General features: G+C 39.9%; 2 protein-coding genes across 2 annotated transcripts in view; one reads left to right on the forward strand and one right to left on the reverse strand.

Moving 5' to 3' along the window:
• Positions 1-23,824, forward strand: part of LOC117238943 (protein eva-1) — a 336,187-nt gene that overhangs the window by 51,593 nt on the left and 260,770 nt on the right. The gene's annotated exons all lie outside the window — the stretch shown is intronic.
• Positions 5,171-17,037, reverse strand: LOC117238966. Its single transcript, XM_033504193.1, has 2 exons — positions 16,318-17,037; positions 5,171-5,314 (listed from the first exon to the last, which is right to left on the reverse strand). Exons 1-2 carry the CDS (start codon positions 17,035-17,037, stop codon positions 5,171-5,173), a joined length of 864 nt encoding a protein of 287 aa, XP_033360084.1.

Genomic DNA, 23,824 nt, shown 5'->3' on the forward strand with positions numbered 1-23,824 from the left:
CGAAGCCGTTCAACGAGAACAGACGTTTCCGACAGAAATTATGTCGTCGCCGGAGTCGTCGTAGAAACCTTGTTTAGGCACCGAAAGTAATCAATTTCCTAACAAATAAGTGGAACTCTGAGGATTCAGTTTTCGATACGCACAGTGTGTTTTCTTCCACGGATTTCCCCCGCGACGTTCCTTTGATTATCTTTCCAGTTTTTGTTCAATCTTAAACGTACCGATTTTCTCCTTTATTGAATCACAGTTCGTGTTCGATGAAAGGCATCGTTGCTGAGAGGATTTGAATCCAAGCTTAGTTTCTACTTAGTTCGTATATCTTGTGAATCTTGGATTTTTAAGAATAAGTTTTTAAATAATATTATATATATATATATATATGTGTGTTGATGAATTTGGGAATATTAATACGTTCTGTACTTTGTGATGGTCGATAAACGATAGGCGGTAGAAGTAAAATTTTTATTAGACCTGAAAAAATGGTTCAACACAAATATTAAATATTCAGTTAACTATTTTTATGCGATTTCCCCAGTTGTTAGAGATATTTTTAATAAAGACACTGCAAGGGTTTGTCTTTCTTCGATTATACATTAAGCTCTCGAATCTGGTATTACGTACATCGGAAAGAGCTTGTTGCTATTAGATCTTTGTTATAAGCGAAAATGCACTTCGAACCAACCGAGAATTTTGAAAGAACGTCGTTTCCAACTTTGATCGAGTACAACCTCTGTCGATATCTTTTACGTATGTATGTTCGCGTCTCAGGTGGAGAAACGTGTATATCATAGGAAAATCAGGTCGAACCGCTGAATCGATTTGTAATAAAACTCAGTTGGGAAATTTTGCGCGGGTCTCGGAAATTATGCGCGATACGTATAAGATGTACGTTTTAAAATTCCGCGACCAAAGTCTCTACGAGATGTCTAGTGTTTCAAACAATCTTTAATGCTTAAAATTCTGGTGTATATATACAGTGGTTTATGGAAATATTTGCACACCTACCATAAAATATATGTACATATATATAGTATATACATATATCGAATCCATTAATTTAATTTTGTTTCTATCAATGCAGGTTACAAAAAGTCCACCTGACAGAAAATGATAAGTAATAAAAGAAGAAAAATAGGATATAAAACAAATTTTCTAATAGTTCTATAATTACAGCTTTTACGTAACCTTTTTCGTAACCTTTTTCCTCTGAACATTTACCTTCGTTTAACTTTCTTTCCTTCAGCAATTGTAAGTTTTCATTCCATTCGCCTGCAGTTTTGTCGACGCAAAAACGAAGCAATTCATTGCTCCAGTGAGAGAAGAACGACACATGTCTCGAGTGTCTATCCATGCAGTAAGCTCGAAAAGGGTTGGAGAAGAAACAAACGTAAATACTTAAACTGATGACGGTTTCCACTAGTGTTTCCCGGAAGGGATTCAACGTTAGGTCCAGAAGAAGTCCGATCCCTCGCTAAAGACAAACAACGATGCGGTTGTACGATGCTTAAGGGGTCTGCAGTATTTCCGTTTCTTCTGGCTTCTTTTTTCGTTCCGAACCACTCCGGTAAACAGTTTATCTCGATGCTTTTCTACTTAACGCCAGAAATTGGTTTCGCCTTGTAAACCCCTTTCTATCCGATACTCGCTTCGAAAGGATATTTATGTGCATGTTTATTAACGTGGGTTGCCACTGTTCGATCACTTTAGAACTTATTTCTTCGAAAGCAAGCGGAAATGAAGCTGAGAAATTGAAAGATATCCTCGCTTTAGAAATTGAAATTGCTTAAGGTTTCGATTTCAAATATTTAGCTTTTACAGATTTTATTAAATAAGTGATTCGACATATTACAGCATACTTTTTATGCAGATATTTACGCTAATATTTTACATATAGTGGCTCACGAAAGTAATTCAAATTCAAACATTTATTACAGACAATTTGTATAAATATGTTGTTTGTGTTATACGAAACCTTTTTGAAATTTCATTGAAATATCTTGCAACTTTTGTATACATTTTCGGATTAATTTTTACTTTCACCGATATAATTATAGTCATATCGCATTGTAGTAATCATTTTATTACATACAGTATGGGAGAGACAGAAATGTTTAGAAATTTACAGTTTCAGAATTTTATATTTTTCTTATGTGAATATTAAACTTACTAATTTCTTATCTTTAACAGATTTTTATGCATATTCCTGTTTGCTGATTTAATATGATACTTTTGTAATAAACCGAATAAGATTGCATCTTATATGGAAATGGAATATGTTATGTGACGAATAACATTGCATTGAAATGTATTACACGAACGTTTCTTGTTTTATTTAAAGTCTCATCTTGTTTATTCGTACAATTAAATCATACATTCTTGAACGTTCGTCGTAAACCAGCTAGAACTTGGCGAATGTCAGAGGGATTTTACAAATATTCGTAACGTCGTTGACAAGTCCGTATTTTCCTATATACGTGATCAATAACGTCGAACGTATTGGTATTTCATGCAGTATACCATTTTCCTCATAAGTGGAGCGTAAAGTTAAAAAAAATTCATATATCGCGCCCTTCATACTTACATAAATCTACGATCGATAAATTTAAGTGACGGAATATTTTATGGGTTAATATTTTTACGAGTCGAAGTAAAGATAAAGTGCATGCACGGAGACACCAATTCGCATAGTGTGTAAAATACTTATAAGCAAATTTCTGCTACTTGCATAATTAGTCAATAAAGTAGCAGAAAGTTGTTTATAGATATATTTATTTTCCTAACAAATCCTTCGACATATGTATGTGTATACCTCATTATGGCTTTTCTGAGTTAGTTTCGAATTTCAAAATTATTCTACAAATTGTAATTGCTTTAAACATGAAAATTTGCCAATAAAATATACTTTTAATAATTTAAGCTTTATTTGCAAATAAATAAATGATTCAGTAGAGGAATGATTCGAGTGGTAATATTTTTAAATTCACAAACCTGTAATTAAAATCGAATAATTCTGTAACAGAGAAATCTATAAGCATTGAAACAATAGTATTATACAGCCGTAATAAAATTCATTATTCTATAGTTATCCCGTTCTTGAAAAATTGCACTTTTATTTACTACTTTTTCCCTGAATCTCTAAAATAAAAGTATTTTATACCTGCAATTCTTTTGAAAGTAACTCCTATATGAATAAATAAATCTTGAAGCGTTTAAATAAATGGCTAAATAGTTTAGATAAACTTTCAAGAAATAACATTCTGAATACTGGCGCGATCTTATTTCAAGAATCGATAGACTATAGTCAGCCAAAATATCCTTCATCTTCTTTCCGCTCCTTATATAGCATTTATGACGAAACTTTCTTTAGTTAGTGATTCTTGCAATCTTCTAGAGATAAGTCCAAATCCATGCTTCGCTACTGTATTTAAAAACAGCTGGTGCTCGCAATTTCGCCAACACTGCAATATTTTTTCCATGCGATACGAACTTTAAAATCGAATTTCAATTTTTGCAAACAGTAAATGATAGTACAGAAATGACTGATTTTTTTGGAACAATCTTACCTTCAATATTATAACTTAAGGGCACATTATTATAGCATGAGTCGATATATAGAGGGACGGTAAAATCGAACGGGAATTAAAATAAAAACAAAGAAATTTGTAATACAGATAGAATATTGAAATCGAATATATTTACGTTATAATTTCGTTTTTTTATTTTGTAAATGGAGTAGTGTTAGTCACAGACCGTCATTTTTTTTAATCATGTGGGATCTTAACATAGAATTGCAATTTTAAATGGGTTCCAGTTTTAAGAATAGTCGACGTCATTTCGGAATGAATCTTGGTCATATATATATATGTGAAATAACTTTCATCTATATAAAATTTTATCAATACGAAAGTCCAGCAATGAAGATGAAATTTTTTATTTTATCGTACAAATAGATTCGAACGAAATTCATCGGTTCGTATCGTTGGATACTCGCAATCGCCAGTTACTTTTCTACGCAATACGTACGTGTATTATATTTTTACCAATACGAGATTTGATCGGTATGAGAATCTGGAAACAAGAATAGAATTTTTATTTTATGCAACGTACAACTAGATTCGGGCGGATTTCATTGAATCGCGCTATTAACGCTGAAAATTCAGAATCCCCAGATATTATCGCGTTTCGCAGCCGATAATCCTAAGCCGATGCTCGATAATCCGAGCGTGTACTCGTCGGTCGTTTCTCGGGACGAGTTTTATATTCCCGGAACAGCGTATCCATGGAAGAGGAAGAACGTGCCGTCAGCTGCGTATGATGCGTGTTCTGCATGCGTGAGCAAACAACGACGATAGCCATCACCGCCGCCGTCGCCGTCGCCGTCGTCGGCGGTCTCGCCCGTTAACACATCGTTATCGTCCTAGCTTTTTACATTCTCGTTATCGTTCAGGGACAGACAGACACGATACACGCTGGTAGATGGAAAATCGCTTGGAATGAATCGAAATTTCGAATGCATCGTTTGCAATCGTGTTTCACATAATCTAAAAGATAAGTTTTTTTTTCTCATGACATACGTTATTCGATGAAGAATTGATTTGTGGTAGATGAAATTTTCATAAAGGTTAGGGAGACTACAGACCCTGCAGTTCAGATATAGTGAGTGGATGATAAAAAATAAAATAAATCACACATGGAAACTCGTGATCTCTGCATTCGTTACGTGTTCCTATGAATGAAATATCACATGGTTTCCGGTCGATAGAAATCTCGTGTGCCCAGATCGTGGGAAGTATTATGGTCCATGGACTTCAGAAGCTTTTTTTTGAGTTATACATTTATATCTGGTATTCGAGTTTCTGATTTTCTAGAGATGTTATCAGCTGGTTATTGATTAGGGTATATGGTACCATGTCAAGTCAAAGTCGACCTCCTTTTTCATTTTATCTCTTTCGATTATCGCCTATAAAGAATCGTAAATGTTAATAAGTATACTTTCTTAAAGTATATTTATTGTTCTAAAAACTAAGATCTAAATTTAATTAGTTGGATGATTTTCTTGACTACGTAAGATCTGGTTCGCACTTCTTAAAAAATTCCTCCAGAAATTCTCGTAATTTATGAAACTTTTGTAGAAATCGAGATTCCTATATCCCAAACAACAGTAAAAAATTCAACCTTCTGTTCCCTCGAAATCCTTGGAATTCTTCGAAAGCCCACACAGCAGTATCCTTAAATCCCCCACGATAGAACAAAAGTTTACACCACCTGCCACAGAACCATCAATTCCAGAACCACCTTGCTCCATCAATATCCCCTGTCCAAAATATTTTATCTCTCACGATTTAGCCACATGTGGAAACTCGTTACCGCGATCTCTCCATTCTGTTTGTTTCTCATTCCCATCGAAACACCGTTCGATTCGCTGTCAAACTAGCGACACGAACCTGACGCCACCGCCTCGTTCCAGCGACGATAACGTTCAAGATAGACGCGTTATAGCGACGATACGATTCCGATCGGCTCGAAACAGTGCAACATTACGGAAGCCCATTGCGACCGTGCATTATCGTGTGAACTTGGACTGGAAACTGACCTGAATTATGCAGCTACAGCCTGGTCCCCTATGAAGCCTTCTCTCCTACTCTCTCTCTCTCTTTCTCGCTGTGTTCCTTTAGCTACGTCCGTTTCTCCTCTCGAAGCAAGAACACCCCAGGGACACGCTCTGGCTTCTGCTATAGTAGGAAGCTTGTCTGACCCGTTATGTCCCGCAATGGCATCGAAGACAGGTTTATTTCTCCCTGCTTAATCACTGGGGAACACCGGGACCCGGTATATCTAACCGCTTCCTGCCTGCCGGAATTGTTAGACCTTGCGGGAGCCGGCTAGATTAATTGATCCGTGGGTCAATTTGTCCGGGTGCGGGGGATATCTGACAAACAGTGAACTTCGCTGCTTAACTGACAGCTTAATGTCGCACGATCGTGTAATTCATCCGCATGGAATCGGCCATCTTTAATCTTCCGGTTGGAGGCTCCTCCAAGGCGATGCCTGACATAGCCGATAATCGACGACGTTCGGCTATGGGATTAAGGGATTCAGAGAACGTTTGTCTTGGTTTCCACTAATCCATGTTATGTGAAATCCTTTCCTGAGTTTTACTGATGTATTTATATCGTATTATACTAGGTAGAGACGCGATTTTACGTATTCGCGGATAGCCATGTGACACGACCAATAATCTATATGTGATGCCGAAATTATAATAGAGAATTCTAGGATCGTGAGAACGTTTGTTTTAGATTCTTCCAAATTCATAATCTGTGGAATTTTTGTATTACACGTTGACACCGGCGCTGATATTCATGGTTTTCTCCGTGAGGCGGCACTCGAATTCACTGTCTGTTTCGTGGGACGACGCTGGGCCACATTAGACTGTTCAACACAACCGCAATTTTTCAACTTTGACCTCAATTTGTAGCAAAATTACAAAAGCTATACGATTCCTGTTAGGGTTCAATGAATTCCGTGGACTTCAACTAATACATTGATATACAATAGTTTGTCAATATCAATTTGCATATATCTATAAATGTTAATTAAAGCTGACGAGACCAGCTTCGGCCCTAATTTTGTACTCTTTTCGATTTTTCTCAAAAAGTAGAGATCTGACGCGAATTCTGACCATCGCACGCAATTCTGTGAACATTTTTCTATAAGAAACGTTCATAGTGCGAATCAAAAAATTTTTCAATTCCGTACAGGAAAAAAGAATAGTCATTCATGTTCGTCGGAGAACAACGGCGCGCGTAAGAACATGCACGACGAAAATAGTGTTGTTACGTTAAATTTTTAAAATGGACTGACGAAAGACCAGTATGTATGCTAGCTACTTCCAAAAATCATAGGTGTGTTATTGTTTAGGGGAAAAATAGTAAATTAAAGCCAGAAACTATTTTTTTTATAATGATGCTAAAAAGGGGATTGATCTATCCGATCAGATGCCATCCTATTATAGTTGTTTGCGCAGAACCATAAAATGGTGTAAAAAAATTCTAATGGAATTAATATGTGGGACTTGCCTCGTAAATGTGTGGTATGTACATACAAAATGGGGTACTAAAAGTATTAAAATTTTAAAATTTCGCGAAGAAATTATTTATCACCTTTTAAATATAGTGAATCCCTATAGAGAAGAAATGCCAGGTGAAAATGAAGTGCTGCCCAAAAAATGTTCACACAAGCAAAACGAAACGGCGGTGTAAAGAAAGTTGTAAATGCATTTCTAGAATAAAAGGTAGAGACTATGCCGCAAAAAGAACTAAAAAAGTAACAACATATTGTGATCGTTGTAAGGGTTTGCCGGCACTTTGCCAAACTTGGTTTAAAAAATTGCATGAAGAAAGGAAATAATTATGTTAAGTTTATAATATTGAATTGTTATGTTTTTACTATTGTATGTCTGCTTATAGTGTCGAGATAAAATAATATAAACCTATTTTGTACTACCCATCTTGTGAAATACGTGTGTGACCCATCGCCGTCCCTTGAGACAGACACATGTGACCCGCCGATGGCGCACGCCGGCGTCAACGTGTTAAATATTTTAGTTATGTATAGTCGATTATATTGCATGGATTTGAATTACTACATATGAATATGATATGAGATTCGTCAATCGTTTGTATTTTACAGACTTGGAACGCCGTCATAGATTACAATAGATAGTCGCGTATTGAATACGCGATGATAGATATATACGTATTCAGTACATTGCAATATCCTTTTTTAGAACTGAGAAACCATAATATATCGAATATATTACATCTCTTTTAACAATTGGAAAATCGTGCTTGACGTAATATTCAACGTTCTGACAATTTCATATTTTCTCGTAGAGAATTCATGAATCTGTATTCGATATACTGTGGTCAAGTACTGACGGTATTTCTGTGAAGTATACGTACGCTTATTTAATTAAATTCAGTTATGTTTTACGTATCTTTGTTCCTTTTTTTTTCTCAGCTGGTATTTAATATCCTGCTAAGAAGTTCTTTTTTTTACATATATATTTTTTCGATTCAGAATTTCTGCGAAATTAGTTTTATTGAAGAACGAACAGTGTATATGAGTTCATACGATTTGCACGTACATAGGAGTATATATTTTATGAATTCGACATGGCGTGCCCGGGGCGCAAGCTGGATTTTACCAGAAAAAGGTCAGCGGAATGTCAACGTTTTACAACTGGATATGTAGCATAGTTTGACGTCATATTTTTTCGTTCAATTTACCATTTTAAGTCGAATGCAACTGTGGTGCTTGATTTAAAAAAAGGAAGTAATTCGCTTCCGGCTGAAAATTTTCCAGTGCTCCGCGAATTCATATCAATGTTAGGATAGGAAAGAAGATAACAAGATAAATCAAAATTGTTAGACTACGACTTTAGTCATGAAATTGGAATTTTTTATTCATTATAAAATATATTAAAAAATGCACATGAAGGTCTTTACCTTTACAGAAGTTCGATTCACCTCTGGAACAATACGGTAAAGGTAAGAAAATATGTGGTTATTATGCAGAAGTAAAGGATTGAAAAGCGTAAAAAAGATTTTCTTCACGAAGGATTTTATTTTAGAGGAAAGCACGTTATGCGAATCATTATTGGATTTATTCAGAAGTGGAAATGTACGGTATAATAGAGGATTAGTGTTAAAGTCGCGAAAATGCTTTTTTCGTAAAGAAGGACCACGTCACTTTTCACTCATAAAAAAAATTGCATCAGACTACAATCTTAACTGTCAAGAGACGAGAAGCAATTTCCTCGCTTGAAATTCGAGAAGCGTGAGGTGAAAAATAAGGGGAAAAAAGGAAGAACGCCGCGACTCGAATCGATTCCATTTCCCGTATAGTCGATCAAGATCTCGCGCTAATCGCGAGCACGTTCCTGCAACCGAAGGAAAGGTTTCGCATCTCGATCTAACAATCCTTTCCCGAACAAACGGGGCTCCCTATCGACTAGCACGGATGTAACTCGTGTAACTCGTGTCACGGTAAATTTCGTCTGAGTACTGCTATTTTGCGTGTTTCTCTGCTTAAAATTCCGCGAGGTGCCGAGATGCGCGATAGAGGAAGAATCGGTTGCGTGTTCTGCATTCGCGTTTCATCCGCAAAATTGCTGCTAGAAACGTAAGAAAGGCGAGATTTTATTAACAGGCAAAAGGAATTGACATTTGATATTTAGTGTACTTTGAGTTTAGCTTTATCTAATTGCTATTCAAATTTCTAATCGACTATAGTTTTTTTATCTTTTTTATGGGTTGTAAGATTTTGTGCTAGAAATTTTAGAAGATATTATCCAATAAGTTACTTTGTGATGGATTTAAAGGTTTTAAATTTTAAACTTTTACGATGTTTATTAAATGACATACTTGTGATTAAAAAATGTTTCAAACGTGAGTAAACGGGTAATGAGTAAATATGTATATTTTCAAATAATATTTCCTTCAATAAGTTACATATATCATTTCTTTGATACATTCTCATAATTAGTATAACGTAGCTTTTAATCCATCGAAAACTTTTTTTATTCCAATAACGTTCCACATAAAAAGAGACGAAGAGGGATATCATATGATGATCTAATAATAAATATTTCTACCATATGTATATATCATCAATTAGTGTTTGCACACTTGATAATTGAGATAAAATAAACGATCTCTTAAGCACTGGCTTATGGTCTTACAAGATAAAATAGAGATTATTGTCCTCGATATACGATTATCAGTGGTTGCCGAATATAGGAAAGTTGCGATAAACGTAAGAAATTGTTACTCGATAAGGAACTTGGCTTGAATCTAGTTCGCCTCTCCCAGTAACATATAGGACAGGTTCGATTCTCTCGATTTAATCAGAAGAAACCTATACCATTTCGCTGCTCTCGAGCGTTTACCTGGTTCGAAAAAATTGCAGAATTAAAGTGCCTCAGACTTCTCGAAATTAATTCGATTAATTTTACCGAGAAGTCGTACTTGTTATCTGTTAGAGAAATACACTGGATCAAAGCAGTCCTCGAGTTACCTTTTAAAAAGAAACTATATTTATTTTGTAGTCTTCTTTTTTCAAAAACATCTTTGAATTAAAAAATACGTTTTTATTTGTGTATTACTAAGTTCAGACACTTTGTCATTACATTATTTTTTGTAAGACATGCTTTTTTAGGTCTTCTTTCACTTTTCTTTATAAAAATTGTTGCACATATATTCATCCATGGTTCAGTAACATTTGTAATTTTTTTTTTAGAGAAACCATTAAAAATTATAGAACTGGAGTCTAAGTCTAGGAGTATTTAATAAAAACAAACTTGTCTTGACGTCCATTATTTCAGTCATTCTCTTAATCCCGATTAAAAAGTAAGAAGATTTCCAATTAAGATTAAGATTGACTACAATAGAAAAATAATTTTGAAGGCGATTGCGTTTCAAACTTTGCCTATTACTTTTTTTATTTTTATCTTTTTTCATGTCTTTCGCGAATTGAAAAAAGAAATTAGTACTGAAGGACAAATTTAAGAAGATAAATTATTGTTAAAAGATATTAAAGGATTTAATCTTGTGACTTCAAATAGCACTTTGTATACATACATAACCATACATAAAACCATAACATATGGTTTTAAACCATATTCTTAAAAAGAAAGTACAAAAGGACCTTTTTTGTCAAAATTCTACAATAGAATAGCTTCTTACCTTTTACCAGTGAAACGAAACAACCAATAGCAATAAGAGTCGAGCAATTCTTAATTAGTCCGCAGACATTCATCACAGCTCGATAGAACGAGTCTTCTTTCCATCCATCCCTCGCATCCGTTTCGACAAACGAAATTGCACGATGTTTCCTCGCGAGTGGCTCATGTTTTTCGAACGATATGCTTGCTAGATATCGAAACAGACCGCCGTCAGGAAAATTTATTCCACAGCTTCCCCGATGGTATCGATATTGACCCAGCCGCAGATGGAAAAGCTTTCTGTGGCCAACTCGTTCGCCGCGGAAAAGAAAATTAGGAAATCGTTTTACGAGCTGCTCCATCGACAGAGCTACGTCGTGAAGGCACTACACGTTACCTCGGATATTGTGCAAGAGACACAGATAATCGCGGAGAACACACGTTTTGTCACGAGTGGAACGAGTTTTCACGAGACAGGTGCACGAGACGAGAATCGATTCGAGAACGAGGCAAACGCTAGTAGAAACTAGTGTAAAAAAAAAAAAATAAAATATGATGTCGTCGAAGCGGGCAGGAAGCGCATTCACGTTCTATATCGCGAAGGATCGTGATGAGCGATTTATCGAATGGTTTCTTCTTCTGAGTTTGCGTTCGTTGTTATTTGCTAGCTATGTACTGATAAGTATTATATATTTAGATTCGAGCGTAGGTTCTCGCGTTTGATATCTTAATATTGGTGATTTGATTTCGCGATGACAATAATAAAGGCGTGGATAAAAATGTAGAAAAATATACAATGCTTTTTACTGATATAATTTATACGTCTGTGTTCGGTTGATCAGCTATTGATCAGCGATGTTCGATGGACTACAACAGGTTCGTTTTTAAGCGCAGATGTTCGAGTATTATCAGATATATTGAATTAAAATCCACTACTTTCATTTTACACTGATACGTTTCACAAATCAAAATAGAACCGAATTAGAATTAGCAATGACAGAATTGCCACGGGATTATACATTCGCTTGGAATGAGGTCTTTGGTTCTAGCGCAATTGACAAGCAATCGATGGCGCGTCGAGACATCTTCATGGAAACAATTTGAAATTCCACCTCAGAAAACGGAGAAGTCATGCAAACAAATCGTATATTTACGATCTCGAAAGTACACGAAACTGAAAACGAGCTATTCGTCTCCGAGCTTTTCATGCAAAGCAAAGAGGATTGTTTTTCAAAGAGGAAACGAAATCCAGGAAAAAGTGGACGTGTTCGTACGTGTATGTATGTCAACTCGAATAGCGCGTGAAACTCTGGCAAACATCACAATTTTCCAAATTCCTTGAGAAAAACAATCGAACGACTTTATGGAAATAGGAATTTCAGACGTCTGGTGATAGTACAGTTTCAAATGTTAGAGATACGTAGGTACGTGGATGAATCGAGTACTTGACATTAAAGCGTTGGAAGAAACGTAAAGAAACGAACTTTCATTAAACTTTCTTCGCTTATATCTTTTTAAATCTCAAATTCAAATGTTAAGGAACGCATAAGACATAGTATACGCATAAGATACATTATTAACATGGGGCCTTACTTCCTCGGTCCTTAGGAAGTACTGTGAATAAAAATTTTCACGATCTTTTTTGGTTCCAATTCGACTGGATCTCGAGTAGCGAGGAGAGATTGCGAGTTTAGAATCGCGTAAGACGAGAAACTCCTCACTTTGTGGTTCGTAGGTCCGTATTAATGCTCCTCAACGCTTGTAACTTGCCTCGTTAACCGCGCGCCGGGGATAATCGCCGCGTGGGTTAAGGCAATTTCCTCGGTAATTAATAATATGACGTCCCCTATTTGTTGTGTCAGCGGCAAATTACGTGATTTAGGTAGCCGTCGTGCGGCGATCTGTGTGCAACGACGTGACGCGAGACACAACACAAGGACAGTTCAAGTTACTTCTCCAGACTTTGATTCGTAATGAGAGGGACTCTTGGACAGATTGAGATTGTGTCTCGCTTCGTGTAACTTTACCACAGCGGCATTCCCTTTACCGCTGAAGCTATTTCTCGTAAACGATATAATTAAACGGCTAATCTTCGAGAATACGTGGTTATGTTTTATAATAAAGCGCATAATAGTTTTTACGATACGAGAATAGCATATGATTACGAAGTAACTGGTACCAATGTGAATCTCATTACCAGCGTTTTGGCATAATTATGGAAATTATGGAAATTATGGAATTATGAAGTATATGAATCTTATACTGGAACATTGATGATCAATTTTAAGGCAAAGTGAAACTTATTGGTGCGTAGTATATCATTAAACGAGTTTGAAATATAAGTTACTGAAATAATTTCGAGAGGAATTATTATTATATAGAAATAAGGATCTGGTACATTACTCAGTTATAAGCTGTAATACAATAATAGAGAATCGTTAAAATCTCGTTTCTAAAATAAATATAATAAAATAAAATATATTACATATTAATATATTATTAATATAATAAAATAAATTACTCGTGCAAAAAATGACACGAGGGAACAGGAAATCGTTATGGGTGGTTAAGGAAATCTCTTTTCGCTATTAGTTGACGAACGACCGAACAATCAGCGCTGGGCTTGAGGGCAACCTTTGACCATTTTTATTCCAACGTTTTTAGTTTCGTCAGACGGAACTTTATCCATTGGTGTCTTTTTATTTTTCCTCTGTCCTTTGTCCCAATTTCAAACCGCAACTGGAGGATAAAGGGATATATTTTAAGCTCCCCGCGTTAAAGGAAACCTTTTAATTATTCGCGAAGGAAACGAAACGGTGGCAGTGAACATCCAGTTCATTCTTTTGATTCCTCCCTTTTTTTTTACTTTCTCTACAGCTTTCTACCTTTCTTCACTCCTTTTTCCTATTTCGTTTCATTCCGTTTCATTCGAGACGAGGCAGAATTTCAAGTTTCACATCTGCAAACGCTGCAGTCCCGATTTTGCTCCTTTTGTTTCGTGAGGCATGCTTCCGCCAGAATCCAGGGTCCTTCGATCACGTATCTGTTATTAAAAAGTTTCTTCCGCAAGCGAACTTCTTGCCGCACAACGAAAGTTGAAAGTCTGTGGCCGAAATAACGACGTTAGGAAATTCCGCAGCAGACGGCTCAGGCGTCCGAATTAATAATTGAGAGTTCAACAACGAGCGTGGATATTTAAATGTACGCCCGCTGGCTTGTTTAACATTTCGCCCGTTGTGTCGTTAATTCTACCGCACAATAGCCAGCACACATACACCAGTCACAACCCCTGAAATTATTTCTGGGAATGGAGCGCCGCGCGGAAAAGAATTATTTTCGTCCGGGAGTTAATTGCGTGCGTTCAGGTTTGTTTGTTCTTTGGTCAATTGACAACACAGTCAATTTCCGATACGTTATCCGATAGAGCGATAAAGTTTCTTCTTACTGAAAATATCCTCTTGTCTCTAAAGTTTGATATGATTTATATAGCTTGTTATTATGAGTAAATAAAAATGTACTAGGGTTTCTATTTCATAGCTTTTTAATTGGTAAGATATTCTACAAGTCAAAACATAATTTTCAACTTGTCTTTAACATTGTTGTTTGTTCCATACAGTTAGCAATGTTCTGTGAAAATATTTTTGTAATTGCAAAAAACTGAGGATGAACGTAAATACAACAAGCATGTAGTAAGTAATAAATGAAATTTTGTCGAATTAAATTTTTAAAATAACATTTTTTAAACCAAAGTCTGTATGATCTTTCTTGCATTTTTGAGGGTTTGAATGATCGTCTGTAAAGTGTATAGGTATATAAGTAAAATAAAGGTATAGGCTTGTATCCTCCTGCATTATATGTACTTGTCTCTATTTCTGCACAGACTCTTCGTTTTGATTTCTTTGATGTAAGTTTTATAGATTGATCGTCGGTTGTTGTAGTTTTCACAATCTCAGCTATTCATCTTCATAGCTCGATATCTAATTTATGCCAGAAATGTGGGGTCGTTTAATTATTTTTTTATCCGTATGTGTCTTCACTTTGCACTTTTGCAAGTTTGAAGTGGCAACTGACCAATCTAAATCCGAAACGTGTTCAGGTGTATCGAAACGGAATCGTTCTCGTGCTCTCTCTCTCTTTCTCTCTCTCTCTCTCTCTCGATACGAAACGGTTTCCGATCGCGTAATGAATTGTGAGGGAATATAAAAGCTGAACGTGGTTGCTGATAAATCGCATCGATGGACCACAAAGAAGTTGAGAAGAGAGGAGCCGGGCTATTCTATCCGATAGTCCATTCAATTTTTGATCGAGACCCCTTTCCTAGCTAGTTCGTAACAATTCTTTATTCGTTATATCGCGAACAGAATATCATACCTTGGAATAACATGAGATGATCCACGTAGTGAATATTGAGGTGATGATGATCGATCCTTGGCGTGAGATTGATTAAATATTTTTTAATTTTCTACTACCTTATATGATTTGGAAGTCACATATAGGTACGTGCACTTGTATCTTTTTTGTATTACCTTATCCAATTATAGGCGAACAAAATTGAAAGAAAGTTTCAATCATAAAGAGATAGCATAACATAATCTATGGTGTGGAAATAATTTTCCCAATTGGTTATTCAATAACAAATTTCTGTTTTAATAGGAAAGGTGTACTAACATATAGCACAAAGTTTTTCATGTTACTAAAATATGATTAAGAATCTCTTTTAAGCTAAATTATATAAACGGAAAGTATAGCGCAGCAGAATTTCTCTCTTTGCAAAATTCATGTTCCACATATCGTCATTGGCAGAGTCATGCAAAATAAAAAGAAATTTAAGAAAAAACAGAAACATTTTTTTCTGGTTTACAATACACTTCCGAGCTCTAGACGTGACTGTTCAAGACTGACTTGGATGATTATAGGAGGAGTATTTAAATTCTTTTATTCGTGGGAGTGGGAAAAGGCTTCGGTCGTACTTATCATATATTTCTGAGAATGGGTAGAGTGACCGGATGCTACCCCGGTGGTCACTCATGCTAAGACGCTTGGAATTTCGCTATCTTATCGCTTAGTTAGTCGGATTTCATCTTTTTTTTTTTTTTATTAACGTGGAGGAAATCCGCAAGGACATCAGGTCGCTTTTGGGGAAAAGGGGCGTGGTAGTGCCGGACTCCAACCGACTAAAACCTCCACGATGACCATCCTGGCTGGGATCGAGAGGGGCCCGGGACCCGCGACCCGCGACCCGGTTTGAGCGATACCCCCGCGCGCCTAATACCACCGCTTGATGGAGCGGTGTGTGGTCATTGTCACACCGCGCCTCGTCGCCGGAGCCGCCGTGCCAGACAGCCCGGTTCTCCTACCGGGCTGCTTTGCGGCTCCGGGGTTAGGTTGCTCCGGGCCTAAGTTTGCACCCCACCGGGGGGCGCGGTGGATTTAGCGCGCCTCACCGAAGCGTGTCCATGGCCTCTGCCGCGCCCTCGCCGGTCAATCCTCTCAGGGTGAGAGTACCGCAACCTTACCCTCTCCGCGGCTTCTTTTCGAAGCATAACTTGCTCACAGAAGGAGGTCACGGCCCTCCTCCTTCTCTCGCTTACCAACAATGCCCCGAGGATCGTCGGCGACGAGAGGCCCCATCCGACCTCCACGATGAGGTCGCGGCGCGGCCGCGCCCACGCCGGGCAGTATTCCAGCGTGTGCTGCGCCGAATCCACGCTCCCATCGCAGTGGTGGCAGCGCGCGGTCGCCTCCTTCCCGATTCGGTGCAGATACTCGGCAGATACGGCGAAGCAACCGTGTCCTGTCAGCGTCACCCTGTGGGTCAGGGGAGGCCCGCCGCCATCCAACCAAGCGTCCCAGTTTGGAAGGACGGCCCCGAGGACGCTTATCCCCGGCGCACCCGCTTTCGTGTCGAGGCTGTCGCGCCATCTGTCGAGCAAAGCCCGCCGAGCCCGAACCCTGACGTCGACGCCCACCGGGCCCACCCCGCCCGACAGACCCCGAGTGTGGAGATAAATCTCGCGACACCTCAGGGCCTGCAATTCGGACGGGGGAAATCCGTTGAGCACCGCCGCTGCTGCCGCGGAAATGGTGCGGGAGCCCCTCACTACTCTGATGGCCACTGTCCTGTGCAGCCTCCTGACCGCTAGGAGACTGCGACGGTTGGTCATCAGGCCCTCTGTCCAGATCGGAGCTCTGTAGAGGAGCCTCGATCGCACCACGCCGGCGTACAGCCGGCGCACTCCGACGTCGGATTCGCCCAGCCAAGGCAGCAAACGTCCTAAGGCGTTCGCCGTCGCCTCAACAGACGGTGCCATCGGACTTCTCAGGGGACACCCTCAGTTCCATCCTTTAATCTCTGCGACCACGCAGGCCATCTCCAGCTCCGCCAGGCGGACGGTTCTAGCCCATGCCGTGCCCCTGACCAGCACCAACTTGTCGGCGTAGCACGCCAGTGCCGAGTTCGGAGGCATCGGCGTCCGAAGCACCGCGATGTTCCGCGGTGTACAGCCCTCCCGGTCACCCCTCCGCCCCGGATGGTGTAGACGATACTCCGGTCCCGGCGAAACGTCCGGACCACACCCCGCAGGTACGCGGGTACCCGATGAAATTCGAGGGCCGGCATGCCCTGTCCCAGGGAATGGTGTTGAAGGCTTTGACCACGTCCAGCGACACGGCCAACGCCACGTAACCACGCCACTCAGCCCCCTCGACAAAGGAGTGGACACGGGCGACAGCGTCCGTCGTAGACCGTCCTCGCCGGAAACCGAACTGGCCGTCGTGCAGTCCGGGCACACTCCGGGACAAATGCGACTCCAGGCGGGCAGCCACCACTCTCTCCAGCAGCTTCCCCATCTCGTCCAAAAGGCACACCGTCCCGAAGGCGGAAGGCGAGTCTGGAGAGCGCCCCTCCTTCCACGAAGCGGGGAATTCACCTCGAGACAGGCATCTGTCGAACAGACGCATTAGTCTCGGGGCCAAGACCCCGGCGACGTCCTTCCACAGGCGGGCCGGGACTCCATCGGGACCCGGAGCTTACCGCGCTCCGATCCTCCCGACGGCCCCGGCCAGTTCTTCCTCGGTGACACTCGATTTGGGCTCCAACTTCCCGCGGTGACACGTGGTTCTCCTTCTGGCGGTTGAGGCTCCTGCTCCTCTTCTTCGGTAAAGCTGCCATCTCCCTCGCTCGCTGCTCCCGGGAACAGGCCCCTGTTCGCAATGTCGACGACGGAAGAGACGACGATACCCGTCTCTTGGTTCTTGCGTCCTCGGTCGGCGTATAGACCATTGGAAGAGGTTGCGCCGTGGGCTTCCTGTTCTTTCGCCTCGCTCTCCGTCTTCCTCCTCCTATGACCGTAAATCTTGCCTTGTCGGTCGACGACTCCACGGTCGACCGCGAGGTGTCTCTCATCGACCGCAATAGTGCTTGTACGGTTCTTGCGGCGACGCCAGCGTCCGTAGCCGGGGGGATCGCTCCTCCTGGCATTATTTCTCGCTGACACTCCTCCAACTTGCGGAGGAACAGGATCTTGAGATCCTCTAGTGGATCTCGAGGTCCTGGACCACCGAATCTATCCGTTCTTTTGGTATGTGTAGTACTCTCCGACCCGCCGGGACAGTGGAAACGGCGCGATGCTGACTACGGTGCGGGGAGGTGGGCGAGGGGGACCCATAACCGTTCCCGTTGGGGCCCGGGGAGCATTTTCTTTCTTCTCCCTCGTAGAACTGATCCCCACTTCTTGTTCTTCGCCGTCGTTGTTATTAACTTTGGCTGCCCTCTCCGTGCATTCCTTGGTCAGCCGTTCCACCGTCTTTTGGAGACGACTGGCATCTCTCTCCAGAAAGCGCACCCTCCTTCGCAGGTATGCGACGTCCTCCTCTTCCTGATCGTGGGTCGGTTCCGCATCCTTCACGGTCGCTTGCTTGTCGACCGGTCCGATCCTCATTTTGTCCCTCCGCATGCCGTCGCCGCCGTCGGCACCGCCGCGAATGGTAGAGGCGGCGGCGGCCACGGTGGCAGCCTCGGCGTTGGTGTCCATGTCGGTATCCGTCCCGTGCCTCGCGCCCCTCTTCTTCCTTTTACCGCGGGCCGGCAGTAGCGCGGAGTCCGGATCCCCCGCAGGCGCGTTCCCCCGCCGCGACCGTTGGCAGCGGAGGCGGTGCTTTCTGTGGACTCGGTAATCCTACGGTACGACCCGCAACGGTCGAATGACGACATTTCGTCGTCGGATCACACACCTCCCCCCGGGCCGCGACCGCGGCGCCGCCGCATCCCACCCCGCGAAGATCCCAGCCTACGGTCATACCGTCGGGTTCCTCCGACCCTCTCCGGGACTCCCCAGTTCGCGTGTCCCCTTCGCCAGATGCATGAGCGTGTCCAGAGGTCTGGTGGCCCACCCCCGGACGGCCACGGTTGCTCGATGACGACGCAGCGGGGCCCATTTTACAACCCGCGGCTGCGCCGGTACTGGGGTATCCCTCCCCCGCACCGTAAACAATTCTTTGATTCGTTTTTCTATCCATTGTAATTCTGAGAAATCGCCGAGGTCGTCAACAAGGGTTTCCATCCTGGTGCCACTCACTCTTTCGCACCCTGCCCCGGTCAAGGCTGGTGGAGGGTGACGGGAAGCCCCACAAGAAGGCGAGGTGAGTGGTCTTAGCAGATACGGGCCCACCAAATTCTCCGAGGTTTTCCTCATCGGATGGCAAACTGGCGGGAGCCAAAGGCGCCGACCAGTCACCATCCGGCTATAGGAGAATTTCAGATTCATCGGGGTTTCCCAGGGCGTGGTCCTACGCACTGAGAATCCGTACCCGCCTCGTGCTCCCCAGTCGTATTTCATCTGTGACAGCAACAACGTTACCTTCTCTAGAAACACACAGCCATCTCGATAATTAATTACAAGATTTATTTGATATCAACCAGTGATACGATACCAGGCAGACCTGAAATATTAGTAGATGGATAATAAGATGGTCAATTAGAATCCTCGGCTGCTATGATTCTATTGCCTATATTACAACGAAAAATAATTAACTTTAACTGCGACAACACGAATGAAAATATGAAAGTAATTATTTTGATACTTGAACGCCACTCCAAACGCTACATCTTCATTGATGGCAAGCAACAAGGATATTAATAATATTTGTCACGTTGTAATCTTAATGGCTAGTAGCGTTGAGCATGTAAAACAACGGAGCGCATATACTTGAATAACAACGCGGTTTCGCAAATAATCGCGTTTATCGTTCTCGGTGCACGTTCGCAAACAAACCACACGCGATTTACATAATACACGTGGCCGCGATATTTGCATAATACATGCGATATACACGGTACTCACGTGGTAGTTGTAAGATCGCATAAAGAAAATTGTTCGACCTTAAATTACGATAACAATAAGCTACTGAGTATCGGTTAACAACAAATGGACGTTGGTTATCTGACAGAAACGAATATGTCACGCCCGTGGCGATACGCTTGTGATAACGATCGACACCGATCCTTGCTAATTAGACGACGCGATGTGGACTGCAGATCGAGGAAGAGATTGCCCACCCAATATCGTAAATGTCTTTGATAATTGATAATCGATAGGTGATTTTATTTATGCTTTTATGAGAAAAGAAATGAGAGAAGAAAGTCTGATTACAGGTTTATGTAGTTTTATGGAAAACTGAGAACCATAGTGACGTACCGTCAGACCACTGCTGGTTTCTATAAATAGTGTTTTATCTTTATTATTTTTATCTATTCGTTATATCTGTTCAAGTCGTGAAAACGTACTCTAACACTGTAGCAGAGAACGAAGTCATAATTTAATTAATTATGAAGCTACAGAGATGATACTTTTAATATTTGAAGTACGTGTGATTAAAGTGTCATCCATAAAGTTTAACTCCATTGAGATTTTCAGTCTGCCATATGAGATTTAGAAACGGGATTTTATTATTTATATAAATAGCTTTGTCTTGATTTAATCGAAAGAGGCTTCTAAAATCTTCTACAGTAATATTTATGTAGATGTAGTCTAATAGTAACAGAATATTAGACTAGATAATAATTATTAGATAAAACTTAATTAAAAATATATAATGTTTCATACAAAATGGACTTTTAAAGAATAGTCATCCTGATTCACGTGTCACCTTAGTATAATTAGAGACAGTAACGTAATTGTCTTTGAAAGAAAATAAGACTATCCGTGAGCCAATTTGCAATTCAATTTTCATTCCATCTCAATAATTAAACCTCGTGTATTTCTCTATGCATCCATGATCTATTTCACATCCATCACACTAGTCTGGCTCTTTGAACACACATTATGATTTAACAGGTCAAATATGTCTGTAATATACTAGGTAATGGAGCCATTAAAATATCAGCGTTAATATTCGCTCGAAGAGATAGCAGCTATGCATTATACTAAATTGAGCACATTGTTTATTGCTGTTAAGGGAAAAGTTGCGTCATTTAAGTGATTCCATTATTAAATTAATTCGTAGGCAAATTGAAACCACAATTTAATACAACTCTTTCTAAATTATAATAACTTCTTTTAATAGAGAATATTTTTTTATTAATGCCTGTTTAGAAGAAGAAATTTTATTTCACATGTTGAACATTGCCTAAAATGAGGAAAATGCATCTCCTATCTGATTATTAATGATTATTTCGAAACCACCAACTTAATTGTTACATATATCACGCCACATTGGAGCAGGTCAATATTTGATTCTGTTTAACAACAACATAATGTTTATATTATCGATATTAGGCGTAATCTGGCACGTGAAAGTACGCTTGGCTCTATGATTTGTCGTGAGTTAATGGAGTACTGTTCGCGTTATTAATTATGCGTCGTTGTTTTCACCATGGAGCAAAAAGCGCACAACGATTTTCAAACGCGCCACCCGGAAAGTCATTTGTTCGGTGGTTTTTCCAGCTGCGACTTTTTTCATAGTCTCAACTCTGCTTGCAAGCCGTTGTCGCAGTTAATTTGTTCCTGTTCGTGGCGACAAGCGGTACAGCTGAATTATTTCTGCCAAGTGTGAACCGATATGCTAGCTTCGTCTAGTTCTCGAAACCGATCGTTGTACCCGTGCAATTAAAACGCTTTCGTTCTCCTATCGTTTATGATTAACAAGAAAAAGTCGCAAGCGACCCGATTTGGATGAAATTTTGAAGGCTTGACAAATTTTTTTTCTTTTTCTCGGCTGCGATAACTTAAATTTAAGTTCGAGTTGAAGTTCGAGCCCTAAGGAGTTAACTCGGAAGCAGTTACCTATGAACAAACATTTTTTTAACAAAAATTGAGTGCTTCTTAACATGCTAGAAGAAAAGCCTTATATCTTAATTAAGGTCTTAATTAAAGCAGCCGTCAACAGGCGTATTAGTGCAATAGCCTGTACGTAGAGCGAAAAATCATTTCGAAAAGACAATTTTCGAAATTCAAATCTACGGTCTTTAGGTTTGTAAATTATAATCGTTTAAAAGTAATTTATTTAACTTGAAAATAATAATTTAAGTAACTTAAAAATGACTTATATTCAATTGTCAATTGAAAGTGATAACGACGTTTCATTCGAGTTCTTTTCTTTGCAGTTAGGTATCTTGTTCGTGTTTTTATTTTGTGCTTCTTTCAAGTGTGTGTATCGCTTTGAACCTTGACGAGTTAATGCCTCGACCTTCTTATATCTAACAGTTTCTCAATGCGAGAATTGATTGTAAATAATAAATAAAAAAAAAAAGAAAAATGTCTAACAGTTAAGTACCAACTCTTAGCTCGCAACTAGGGATGACAGAGGGTACCAAGAGAGATTGCTCTGTCGTCTTTTAATTCATTTGGCTAACAGTTAACGAATGTACGGTCATAATATAGTCTGGTTGAAATCATCGAATAAAGGTTCAAACTGATGTCTTAGGGGTGTTGCTTACGTAGATTTGTATATTGCATTATACTTTAAGGTTTAGTATAAGGATAACAACTTATTTATAAAAAGTATATATATATTATTATTATTATATTTAGTATTATTTTATCCAGTATATCCATATATTATTATTAGTATAGTATTATCCATATATATATATATATATCCGACATATATATATATATATATATATATATATATATCCGACATATATATATATATATGTATATATATATATCCGACATATATATATATATATATATATATATATATCCGACATATATATATATATATATATATATGCTATATATCCGACATATATATATATATATATATATATATATATATATATATATATATATATATATATATATATATATATATATATATATATATATATATATATGTCGGATGGTCATTGGAAATGGGGTTGTGGGCGTCAAATGAATCTTCTCGAGGATTAGCCATTGATACGGTACACACAGGCGTAGTTTATTACAATGATAGAATTATTACAGTCTTAACAATTGATCACGGCGGTTCGGCACTCGCGACGCTAGTGACGATGCTCTCGGGCTCAATAACGAATCCGCGGTCAACGGGACGACAACAGAACGTACTCACAAAGTCCAAGTCTGAGAATAATCACTGATCGCGAAGGCGTTACTCTTCGATCGATGAGATCGCGAGCGAGAATGCCTTTCCCGTCCCGATGATGCCACACAGGAAAACTATAACGGGGTGTGTCTAAGGATACGAGATCATCGGATTCGTCGAGAAAAGCCTTCGTTCAGTAAGTATTGCTGCTAATTGGTTAATCTCCATATCGGTGGTTAGAAAGGGATGCTAGCCGCCCTCGAAAGAAAGTTGCTAGTGGGAGACGCCGCTCGTTGAAAAATATGTCTCCCCTATCTTCCCGTAGTTGGGACAAAGACCGTTTGTCTGTTTGAAGGACTTTAGTTAACTAAACCTTAAGATTTATAACGGGCCCTCGGGCTAGCCGAACATGTACTGCGGAGACGCATCGACATCTGGCAATCATCTTACTCGAAGAATAGGGTCTGTGGCGAGCCACGGACAGAAACCGTTGGAATGTTTACTGTCGCGTGTCGCCACGAATATTTCTTTTAAGGAGAGCTATAGAATTACTTCATACCTTTGTTAGGC

Source organism: Bombus vosnesenskii, unplaced genomic scaffold, assembly GCF_011952255.1.
Source record: "Bombus vosnesenskii isolate JDL3184/JDL3185 unplaced genomic scaffold, Bvos_JDL3184-5_v1.1 scf7180000013788, whole genome shotgun sequence".
In the NCBI taxonomy this organism is placed as follows: Eukaryota; Metazoa; Arthropoda; class Insecta; order Hymenoptera; family Apidae; genus Bombus; species Bombus vosnesenskii.